The following is a 12,971-nucleotide window of genomic DNA, read 5'->3' as shown; positions in this document are numbered from 1 at the left end:
CTGCTAAACAGCAGATAGATTTTTTTCTGTATCGAGTCACCAACTTACCCCTCCTTTGTTGTACTCCTACGGGCAGAATAAACATATTACCTTATTCTGCCATCTCCTAAAGCACACACTCCATTAGGCTACTAGTCCAAAGCAAATGGCAATGTGACCAGTTAAACAGGCATTTGATTGGTCAGCATTACTATGTTTTCCACAAGTCCACATTCAGTAGACCGGAGGCAAAATCCCCTACACATACACGAAGCGACTGGAGGCACAATGTGAATACTAGTGGAAGAAAATCACAGCCTTTTGCGGTTTAGTAATTGCGTGGGTTCAAATCTCAATTTCAATTTTAATTTGATTAATTGTGCAGCACTAGTTTTTACCTTTTTTTGAAAGGTTTGTTTAATACATTTTTAAATATTTGGAAACTGTGTTCTCATCCAGGAATTTTCACAGTTTCTCTCTCACTTTTTGACTTTATAACTCTTAATTTCTGTATTGACCTGTGCAGGTCATAAAGCCTCACATTGGGAGTTAAGACATTCTTTGACTCCAGGTTTCAACTGGAAACTTGAGGCCTAGTTTTTGGAGTGAAGCCTCATTTTGAGATTCATGAGCCTTGTAGATCGTAACTCTCAGGAGGAATACCAAGTCATACCTCGGACAAGTCAAATCCAATAGCACAGAGATCTGGGGAATTGAGCAGAGAAGCTCAACCATGTATGAAGATATGATTATTATCACTGTACATTTCTAAACCAAACTATTCAATAAATACCTTAATAAAGGTCATGTCATTTTCAAACCTGCTTAATCCAAGGTTGCGGTCTGGAGCCTATTCCTGCAAGAACAGGGAGCAAAGCAGAAACAAACCCTGGACAGGGTGCCAGTCCATTTCAGGGTGAACACAAACACACAAGCCAATTTAGCATTGCCAATTCACCTACCCTGCAAGTCATTAGACAGTGGAAGGAAACCGGAACACCCAGACTAAGCAGTCACGGGAAGAACATGCAAACTCCCTTTAGTAAATGCTAAGGACAATTTCAAGAAGTTTACCATTGGTATGAGTAAGCGAGGAATTATTTTTTTCAAGTGGTAGTGTTCATCTGTAAAAATTAAAACCAGCTTCCCTTCACTATATCATATAAAATGTACATATTTAGAGGTTACATCTGTACACAGCTTAAATGATGTACTGAAACATAATTTGATTCCCCTTTTTGACAACATTTAAGAGGATCTTACCAAACAGATCAAGGTACAAGTCTCACTGGCGAGATTAATTAATACCATCTTTCAAAGACTATCAAAGAATTACAGTCATGTGAAAAAGTTTGGGAACCCCTCTCAGCCTGCATAATAATTTACTTTCAAAAACCTGCAGACACTGCGGCCCTCCAGGACTGAATTTGCCCACCCCTGAACTATACCATTCTCAGCTGGTACAGAAATAGAATCCCTTTTTACAGGACGCTAATATTTTCACATAGCTCTTTGCTTGTGCTGCATTTAAATTAAAAGGGAAGGGTACAGATTATGAGAAACATAATTCACCAACAAGAGAGAAAAAACATAACATGAACTTTAGGTTTTATACTGAGGAATAAACATAATTCATTGGATGCGGACACTGTTCTAATATAAAACATATAATCTGTATTTATTCTAACCAAAAAGCAATTTAAAACGCCTCAGCAACAACACCAAAAACTGAACGCTATACTAAAATGAAGAGATTAATGGGGCATCCCTAATATTTGCAGTTAATAGCAACAAACAGCAAGGATAAAAAGAGCATTTTACTACATATTCAACTTATACTCATGATAACACCAAATGTTTATAATGCTGCATACCGCAGCCACAGACTTCAAGAATGTAAGTGGAAGTGGGGGGTACAAGATGTCCATTAAAGCCAAATTTTCACAATAAGGGATAGCAGTGTATGTTGATAATACAATGCTAGCTGTGCTTTTACATCAGCAATGAATACAGCAAGTCACTGTTCACTCAAAACTATAAAAGACTGATGATATCTTAATGCTTATTGTCAAAATGAAATCTGCTGCTAACTACTCATAAAACAAAACCATAAATTCAAATCATTGAAAGTGACATTTATTTTTAACTGAATTGCAACTAACCTTAAAAGAGTTCTTGACAAAGTACTGGGTCTGAGATTATTTTAATATCTTGAAATCAAGCATGAGAAAAACAAGTATGAAGGTCACACATAATTCTTTGGTAACCAGCATAAGAAATAATTGTAAGACTATAAAAATCTCCTTATTGATTACATGCAGGGGAAGCTAAATAAAATGTGCAAATATTACAGTGACAAGGCTGGGAAATAAACACAGTTACCCTGAACTGTGAAAGAAAAAAGTGCCTTAAATGAATGGGGGAGTCTCTTATTTTGCAAGACTTTTTGTGGCATAAAAAGGCTCTTTCCTTAAGGAAAAGGACTGAAAAAGATGGAGAATGGAAGCTGTGCATAACTCACCAATGTTCCAAAAGAACAATACATTGAGTGGCTGGACTGTTATTCACCTCTAATTGTTAGCCAACATTTGATCAGTTTCCTTTCAAGTTCGAGTTACTCAAGTGTAACATAGTACAATAACATTCTTAAACTTGCATGTCTCCTCAGAACAGGAACACTAATTTATCACCAACAACACAGACACACACAGAGACACACACAAAAAAGTATACATAGAGTACAACATACCAGCTATTTGCCCAGTGATCACAAGGACATAAGCAGCTCAGTTTCACTGTACTGCAAGAGTTATTTGTTCAAAGAAGGAGAGGGATATGTACTAGTGCAAAAGTAAAAGCGAGGCAAAAAGGTTTTAGACCTGGTCTGCCATTCACTATAATGAGAGCAGTGTTCACTCATTGTCAAATAAGAGGGAACTGTCTGCTCTTATAGCAGGTTATTGAGCATAAAAGTACAATGGTGTGTTGTGTCTTACAAACAACTGGCTTAAACCTGACATACCGGACACTGTTAATGATGGACATATTTCATCTTATTTCAGAAGACAAAGACCCAGTACAAAGTGGAAAAAAAAAGACAGGAAGGGGACTGAATCTATGCAAATAACGAATGGTATAAAAGGAAGCATATTATAGTTAAAACTACAGTTTATAAGTTAGACATTGACATTATGGTGCTAGGAATTTGTTCATGTTATTTGCCCAGGGATATAAGTTACATCGTCATTATTAATGTTTGTATTCCTCCCTCTGTAAATGGAGACTCAGCAATGGAAAGGACTTACTCTCCGGAACTGCAACTATGAAATGAAGGGACTCCAACCATGGGACTTTAAGGAACTATGGCAAATCCATCACTTTGTGTCATGTTCCACTCAAGGAAATCAACTACTGGCACCTTTGGGCAGATCTGACCACAACTTGATTCATCTTATTCCCAGCTGGCGACCAACTTTGTAGTATCTTCTGTCACCTGTTTAGTCTGTCCCTAAGGCTCCAAAAAGTACTGCTAATGTGGAATCATCCTCTATTGTTCCTGTTCAAAAGAAGGCAGGCACCTCTTCACCTATTGACTACATACCAGTTGCCCTTACATCTCACATCATGAAGACCTTTGAGAAAGTGGTCCTGGACTATAGGAGTGCTCTACTTGTAGACCACATGGGCTCACTGTACTTTGCCTATTGTACAAAGAATAGAGGATGCAATTATCTATCTGCTTTATAATACTGTACAAAACAGGCAACACTGTGAGGGTTATGTTGTTCCAATTTCTCCACTGCCTTCCATACCATCCAACCATCCCTGTTAAGGGGTAAACTCAGAGATGTGCAGGAGGGTGATCCTATGGTGCCCTGGATAATGAAATGTTGGGCAGACTGCAGCTTGTGAGACTCAAGTACGGTTTCTGATATGGCTGTGTGGAACACTGGAGCTTCACAGTAACAGTCCTGTCTCCTTTTCTCTTTACTCTGTATACCTCGAACTTCAATACAACACCAGGTCATATCACTTATGGAAACTTTCAAATGATTCTACAATTATGGGGTGTATTGATAAGGGGGACAAGACAGAATACAGGAGTCAGGTGGAGAACTTTGTTTCTTGGTGCAGAAAGAATTATCCAAAACTAAACATCAGCAAAACCAAAGAACTAATTATTATCTTTTGCTGCTCCAAAGAGCCTTTACGTCCAGTCTCTATATTCAGGCCTCTGTGTTTGAGAAGTGGAAGTAGAGGTGGTGCAGTCCTACAAGTACTTTGGGGTCCACATCAATGGTTGGTTGGGCTGGTCTCATAATACAGAGGAACTACATAAGAAAAATGAGCTTCCTCTGTGTTTTCTTAGGAGACTGGGCAGCATGCCAATTGTCCTACACTGTTATCCAGAAGAAACTAGTGACTGTCGAATAACAGTTTTTATCATCAGATACATTTTTTCTGAAACTATCCTGGTAATAAAAGATATTAATATAACATTAAATCTGCTTTCCTATTGCAGATTTAGAAGACAAAGACAAAGAAGAACTCTAAGCACCTAATAAATGGCAAGCTAATGTCCCACTTTCTCAAGTTTAATTGTTGTATAATAAGTCAATGTCTCAATTTTACAGGTGTAAAATTTGTAAACAAAAACTCTCAAGCCACACTCCATAGACTTAACTCTCCTTCACTCACAAACATTTGAGTAAGACAGAGATGTCATGCTAAAATTTCAAAGCAGGCCAAGCATTAAACACAAAAACTTTGGAAACTACATAAAACCTCTAAGTGAAATAATAATGTCCTCTGTTGGGTTATATGTTTTTCTAGTCTATTTTTTCTATATTGCCCGTGTATGTCAATGAATGCCTGGTTTAAATTCTTTTCAATATGTCTAATGACTGGAAACCACCATCAGAAGAGAAAGGCAAAGAAAATAAAGTGGGAGCCTTATCAAAATATCTCAATTATGGGAATTGATACAGGCAAAGTCGATAATTAACCGATTAACAACAATTGCTAGTAGTGTGGGGAAAAGGGATGAATCAATCTCTCATCCAAGTATTAATTGAAATAATCAGATGAGCCATTTATTTGAAAATAACTATTTCTGTAAATTTCAAGCAGCATTACCTGAATTCAGTAACTGTTTCTCCTCTCCTATTCCTCTCCATGTTGTTTGTTTGTTCTGTAAACACCAATCAGATCATATGAACAGGAGGCACAGTCAGGGATCAATCCAATCCCCCGTCTTGACTCTCCGCCAAACTCAGTCCTATCAGGAAGCCAGGAATTTACACAGCAAGAATAAGGCGCTTTTTTTTTTTTTAAATATCACTAAATATGTAATATTTCCATGACTTTCAAGAAGCAGATGAAATAAAATCACTCCCTTCTATTTTACCAAAAAATAAAACACACACACAGGGCAGGAAAGCTATCTTTTATAATTCTGTCTACAAAGTGAATTTCAGATATCTTAAATGCAATTCATCTTTTAAGATATATTTTATTTATCAATCCATCTTATAAACCTGTAGTGAAGTGGGAGCCTTTTGCAGCAAACATCAGGTGCAAGGCAAGAACAACCATTGCCTGGACAGGACACCAGTCTATCACAGGTTATATAGTATTCAAGATGTCTCAAAATGTGCTCTTCTATTTTTTAAAATATCTGCAATATATTCTTGGATATCTCTAAAGTATTTTAAGATATTGTTCAATATAATCTTTAGATATTTCAAACTGACCTATATGCAGGTAACTGAAATTGATTTAAATATTTCAACATCATTACCATGTAATATGTATCTTAAAATAGATAGGAAGTAAGTAATTTTGAAACACCTTGAAAGGCATTTGAGATATTCATAATTATGTTTTAAATACCTCAAAATTGTTTCAAATATATTAAAATTTCCTCCTGTCATTTTATGTTATCTTAAAATGTTTTAGATACATTGAAGTCAAATTTAAAAACACCTTGAAATATGATTTAAAAAGGTCTAAAAATAATACATTTTTAGATATTTTAAAATTCGAGATATTTCAAACTTGAGTGAATGTGAAGATATCTAAAATCATGTTAAGGTATATTATTTCAAGCTTTCTCATTGTAATTAAGAAATCATTTTAAAACGTCTTAAAATGACAAGATGTAATATTGAAAACAAAAAACGAATTACATGAAGTGACATTGACACATCTCAAAACACCCATCAAGATTATCCACGAAATCCCAAAGTGCATTGGGGATACCTGAAAATCAATTTAAGATTTCAGGAAATACACGTTATCAGCTCTTTAATTTCAAGCTAGCTTAAAATGCATCTCCGAGGTTTCCCTAAATGTTCATTTTTTTGCCATAGTAAATTGCAAAGAGTTATATTTATGTAAAACAACATCTTGTGTGCTACCAAAAAACTCAATCTGAAAAAAGTCATATCCAGAAATGTATAGAACACATAATGCCTCACTGCAACTATGACTGCCAAGTCAGAGGTTTTCTTTTTACATTTATTGTCATACTGGTGTGCGAGTGTGTACTGATCTATTTATGGATTTATTTAAAGAGCTCCTGTAAACAACCAAATTTCCCCTTGCGGACAAATAAAGTTCTATCTATTTCATCTAAAACATAGAATAGAAAAATGTGAGCTGCAGTTTCCTCTTTTTGGATTGTCTGGGTGATCTGCAAAAGGCAAACACATCCTAACTAATAACTCTTTCAATCAAAAATGTTGTTAGCATAACTTAAAAAAAATAAAAAATAAAAAACACACCACTTCAATACCATTCAGTAAAGGAAAAAACAAAACAAACTGCACTCAAGTAATAATAAATAAAACACAGCTACCTTTACTTTTAACGGTGGTTTAACCTGTCACGAACAAGCAGGGGCTGAAGGCACAGAAAAAGGCTTCATCACCAGAATCAGAGTCCCTGGTTCACTGTAGTGAAGGCAGAAAATACATACATTGTGGTCTGCACTGAACTGCACAGGCTCTCCTAGCCATTTCTATGTTACGTACCTCTAAAATGTCAGAGAACTGGAATGGCAAGCAGATAGCAGGAGCATCACATGTTAAGCAACAACCAGAAAGCCGCAGTGTGTTTTATAACTTTTTTTAAAACAAGGAATTTAATAAAAGTGCATACAATTAACAATGTCCAAAACATTTTCTCTCTCTCATTCATGGTATACACAGAGATTTAAACTCATAGCGCTTGATATCTTCAAATAGTCTTTCAGTCTTCATTGCCATGCTGCCTTTTCTTCTGTACTCCTTTAACCTTATGTTTAAATAATGATTTTTTCATCTAGCTTCAAAGAAAACACATTCCTTAAAGAAATCTTCAGGCAGATACAGTCAAAAGATATGACAGCATTTGTCCTAGAAGTGTTGCCATCTTATACAGTATGTAATTCGGATGTATGGGAATATTTTTAGCAAATGCACTTCCTTCTTTAAAGAGAAAAAAAAAAAATCCTTGTCACTATACAAAATAAGAAAACCTCCTTTAAGGTTTCAACGCTCGGGAAACATGAGGAATTTCTAATTATAAACACATTTCACAGAAATATTGTAAAATAGTGCATAACAGTTCAGTTCTTTTAAAATATACAGAAAACACTCCATTCTAAATATTTAGTGAAAGTTATGAATTGGCCAAGTGGAAACTTAAACAATTATGAGCTGTCAAAGAAAACCAAAAACTACATAAACATCCCACATACCTTTTCCCAATACTGCATAGAACTACAGTAAATTGTTTCGAAAACTTACAGTGGGGCAAAAAAGTATTTAGTCAGCCACCAATTGTGCAAGTTCTCCCACTTAAAAAGATGAGAGAGGCCTGTAATTTTCATCATAGGTATACCTCAACTATGAGAGACAAAATGAGAAAAAAAATCCAGAAAATCACATTGCAAATAAATTCTTCAAAAGTTAGACAAAATTATGGTGGAAAAAAAGTATTTGGTCAATAACAAAAGTTCATCTCAATACTTTGTTATATACCCTTTGTTGGCAATGACAGAGGTCAAACGTTTTCTGTAAGTCTTCACAAGGTTTTCACACACTGTCGCTGGTATTTTGGCCCATTCCTCCATGCAGATCTCCTCTAGAGCAGTGATGTTTTGGGGCTGTCGCTGGGCAACACGGACTTTCAACTCCCTCCAAAGATTTTCTATGGGGTTGAGGTCTGGAGACTGGCTAGGCCACTCCAGGACCTTGAAATGCTTCTTACGAAGCCACTCCTTCGTGACCCGGGTGGTGTGTTTGGGATCATTGTCATGCTGAAAGACCCAGCCACGTTTCATCTTCAATGCCCTTGCTGATGGAAGGAGGTTTTCACTCAAAATCTGATGATACATGGCCCCATTCATTCTTTCCTTTACACGGATCAGTCGTCCTGGTCCCTTTGCAGAAAAACAGCCCCAAAGCATGATGTTTCCATCCCCATGCTTTACAGTAGGTATGGTGTTCTTTGGATGCAACTCAGCATTCTTTCTCCTCCAAACACGACGAGTAGAGTTTTTTTCATCTGACCATATGACATTCTCCCAATCCTCTTCTGGATCATCCAAATGCTCTCTAGCAAACTTCAGATGGGCCTGCACATGTACTGGCTTAAGCAGGGGGACGCGTCTGGCACTGCAGGATTGGAGTCCCTGGCGGCATAGTGTGTTACTGATGGTAGCCTTTGTTACTTTGGCCCCAGCTCTCTGCAGGTCATTCACTGGGTACCCCCGTGTGGTTCTGGGATTTTTGCTCACCGTTCTTGTGATCATTTTGACCCCACGGGGTGAGATCTTGTGTGGAACCTCAGATCGAGGGAGATTATCAGTGGCCTTGTATGTCTTCCATTTTCTAATAATTGCTCCCACAGTTGATTTCTGCACACCAAGCTGCTTACCTATTGCAAATGCAGTCTTCCCAGCCTGGTGCAGGTCTACAATTTTGTTTCTGGTGTCCTTTGACAGCTCTTTGGTCTTGGCCATAGTGGAGTTTGGAGTGTGACTGTTTGAGGTTGTGGACAGGTGTCTTTTATATTGATAACGAGTTCAAACAGGTGCTATTAATACAGGTAACGAGTGGAGGACAGAGGAGCCTCTTACAGAAGAAGTTACAGGTCTGTGAGAGCCAGAAATCTTGCTTGTTTGTAGGTGACCAAATACTTATTTTCCACCATAATTTGCAAATAAATTCTTTAAAAATCAGACAATGTGATTTTCTAGATTTTTTTTTCTCATTTTGTCTCTCATAGTTGAGGTATACCTATGATTAAAATTACAGGCCTCTCTCATCTTTTTAAGTGGGAGAACTTGCACAGTTGGTGGCTGGCTAAATACTTTTTTGCCCCATTGTAAACACAAAGATTGATTATGCAAGTAGATAACAGTAATGACATTGAGACCAAGATGCAGCTACTAAGATCCAAATATAACATGATTCACAATAGAATGTTACCTTGATGTTATACTATGATTTTTAAAAGAAATAAGCCGGTCAGGAGGATGGAGATTAAGAGGTGACATGAAGAGTTACAATTGTTGTTATTTGAATAACTGAAAAGGTACATTAGTTATTAATATTGGTACAGTGGTTAACAGTGCAGCCTCACATACCCAGGCATTGCTTGTGTTGAGCTCACACATTATTCCCTTGTCTGCAGGGGTCTTACCCCATGTCACTGATGATGTGCTTTTGCCAAGTTTATCTGCAACCCCAAAATGGCCCCGTGACTGTGAGTGTGTGCTTGTGAGTGGGCACTGGAAAGCACTGTTCAGGGCTGTTTGCCGACATGTGCTCAGTGCTACCAGGACAAGCTCCATCTCTGAATAACATGGTTTTAAGGAAGTTATATTAAGGAGTATCTTTCTTTGAACATTCATGCATAAAATGGCATAGCTCAACAAGTTTCAAAATCACAGAAAACTGAAACTGAAGAAAAAGTAATATACAAATATATACTGGACCTACTTAAAAATAAATTAAACAATTAGCAAAATATTGCTAATTAAAATGGTCACATAGCAATACTTGTTATACCCGATTCTACATCAATAGTTGATCTTTATAACAATTTAATATTCACTGTACCTTCACTGTTCACTTGGTTTTTACAGAAAACACAAATATACCACTTTATTGTTAAAGGATAGCTTGTGCACAGTACAGCGCCAACGTCTTAGGCCACCCAAGAACATGATTTATATAGCTATTAAGTGTTTATTAGAGTAAAGACAAATAAATATTGATATAATAAAAAGTAACAAAAAGTCATCAAAGCAAGTCAGTATCTCTTAGAATACCACACTTAAGTAATTTACTTTGGTACACTACTCCGATTTTTTCAGCCAGTTCTACTGTACATTTTTCCATGCCAGAAAACAAGGTTTTTTTTTTTTGTTTTTTTTTTTTAACTGTAGCAGGTTTTTATTCTTTTCCCTGTCCCATATAGCTTCAGCTATGTTGAGGTTGGCGTTTTGAGGAAGCCAATCTAAAGTATTATCGTTAGTAATCCACCTGCAGACCTCCACGGCAAACTGGCCTCAATTGTATATGTTCAAGGTTATTATGATGCTGAAAGAGTTTTTCCAATAAGTACTTTTTCCAAGGGTACAATTTGATGAATTAAAGTACCGGTACTTTGATATTTATTACCAGTCATTTCATACATTTTGACGAGATCCCCTATATTGTCAGCCCAAATTACCCCTGAGCAGACACTGGGCTTAACAGACCGTAATCAACAAATGTCCCACTGACACATCTGATATACTGCTGTTGTTGTAAAGGTCAAATTTCTATCTTGGACTCATCACTCCAGAAGACTTTCTTTTCTGCCATTGGGTGTCACACTATGCTTTATGGATTCTTTTTCCTGTAAGGATGATTTCTTAGATATAACACATATTACAAGAACATTTTGTGTATAATTTCTGTGCACAATGCATGTATTCTGGTGCCAAATGCAAAGCTAACATTGTGTGTATATTATATATATATATATATATATATATACACATACATACACACACACACACACACACACACATCACTTTTTCCACATTTTGTTATGTTACAGCCTTATTCCAAAATGGATTAAGTTCATTTTTTTCCTCAGAATTCTACACACAACACCCCATAATGACAACGTGAAAAAAGTTTGAGGTTTTTGCAAATTTATTAAAAATTAAAAAAACTGAGAAATCACATGTACATAAGTATTCACAGCCTTTGCTCAATACTTTTTGCCGATGCACCTTTGGCAGCAATTACAGCCTCAAGTCTTTTTGAATATGATGCCACAAGCTTGGCACACCTATCCTTGGCCAGTTTCGCCCATTCCTCTTTGCAGCACCTCTCAAGCTCCATCAGGTTGGATGGGAAGGGTCGGTGCACAGCCATTTTAAGATCTCTCCAGAGATGTTCAATCAGATTCAAGTCTGGGCTCTGGCTGGGCCACTCAAGGACATTCACACAGAGTTGTCCTGAAGCCACTCCTTTGATATCTTGGCTGTGTGCTTAGGGTCGTTGTCCTGCTGAAAGATGAACCGTCGCCCCAGTCTGAGGTCAAGAGCGCTCTGGAGCAGGTGTTCATCCAGGATGTCTCTGTACATTGCTGCAGTCATCTTTCCCTTTATCCTGACTAGTCTCCCAGTTCCTGCCGCTGAAAAGCATCCCCACAGCATGATGCTGCCACCACCATGCTTCACTGTAGGGATGGTGCCAGGTTTTCCCCAAATGTGACGCCTGGCATTCACACCAAAGAGTTCAATCTTTGCCTCATCAGACCAGAGAATTTTCTTTCTCATGGTCTGAGAGTCCTTCAGGTGCCTTTTGGCAAACTCCAGGCGGACTGCCATGTGCCTTTTACTAAGAAGTGGCTTCCGTCTGGCCACTCTACCATATAGGCCTGATTGGTGGATTGCTACAGAGATGGTTGCCTTCTGGAAGGTTCTCCTCTCTCCACAGAGGACCTCTGGAGCTTTGACAGAGTGACCATCGGGTTCTTGGTCACTTCCCTGACTAAGGCCCTTCTCCCCCGATCGCTCAGTTTAGATGGCCGGCCAGCTCTTGGAAGAGTCCAGGGGCCTCATGTATACCGCCGTGCATAGAACTCACACTATAACATGGCGTAAGCACAAAAGCGGGAATGTGCATACGCACAGAAAAATCCAGATGCAGGAATCTGTGCGTACGCAAACTTTCACGTTTTTCCACTACATAAATCCCAATCAGCGTGAAAAGTAACGCACGTGCACGCGTCTTCTGTCCCGCCCCAACTCCTCCCAGAATTATGCCTCTTTGAATATGCAAATCGATATAAATAGCCTTCTGTGAAAAGACAATGGGAAAAGCATGGGGGAAAATGTAAGAATTTCAGCAAATTCCAAGTGGAGGCAAAGGAAAAACGTACTATTTGTTGGTTTAAACAGTGGTATAACCAAGAAAAGAAAGTTGATCGAGTGACATAGTGTCGGAGAAACTCGAAAGCTCAAGTTCACAAAGTCGCACAGTGCCCGAAATAAAAAAAGAAGTTGTCACAGATCAAAGTAGGCGTGAAAAGGCGACTCATAGCGGACTGTCTGAGTGTCATATGAAAGCTTATTAGGGTACATAGAAAAAAAAAATTGGCACACAGTGGGGAAAAAAGCACATAATGTCAGCTTTAATCTCGAAATTCCCACTTTAATCACGTAGTTTATTTTGCCATTAAAGTAGAACATCATAAACTTCATCTTAAAATCGTTTAATTTACTACTTTCTCAAATCCCATTGTAACTAAGTAGCACGTTAAATGCTTTGTTCTGTATTTGATCTTCTATGTGCTCTATGTGTGTGAATCACTACGTGCTTCCGTTCTTTCTCTTTCTCCGACAGGACACAGAATCCATTACATTTGTGATATTACAGCTCTCTGAATAATTAAAATACTGAGATGTATACGTGATATCTTTTTCATGATGATAGGAATGA

General features: G+C 37.7%; 1 protein-coding gene across 1 annotated transcript in view; it reads right to left on the bottom strand.

Moving 5' to 3' along the window:
* The window catches only part of LOC114653342 (centrosome and spindle pole-associated protein 1), a 91,968-nt gene extending 82,148 nt beyond the window's left edge, over positions 1 to 9,820 (bottom strand). Inside the window, exons 1-2 of the mRNA XM_051928747.1 lie at positions 9,614 to 9,820; positions 5,116 to 5,170 (exon numbers count right to left, since the gene is read on the bottom strand). Coding sequence (XP_051784707.1) covers positions 5,116 to 5,170; positions 9,614 to 9,820 — 262 coding nt within the window. The remainder of the gene's footprint in view (positions 1 to 5,115; positions 5,171 to 9,613) is intronic.
* Positions 9,821 to 12,971: the final 3,151 nt, after the last annotated feature.

The sequence above is a fragment of the Erpetoichthys calabaricus genome, chromosome 6 (assembly GCF_900747795.2).
Source record: "Erpetoichthys calabaricus chromosome 6, fErpCal1.3, whole genome shotgun sequence".
NCBI lineage: Eukaryota > Metazoa > Chordata > Cladistia > Polypteriformes > Polypteridae > Erpetoichthys > Erpetoichthys calabaricus.
This window is presented reverse-complemented; position numbering and strand designations above follow the sequence as displayed.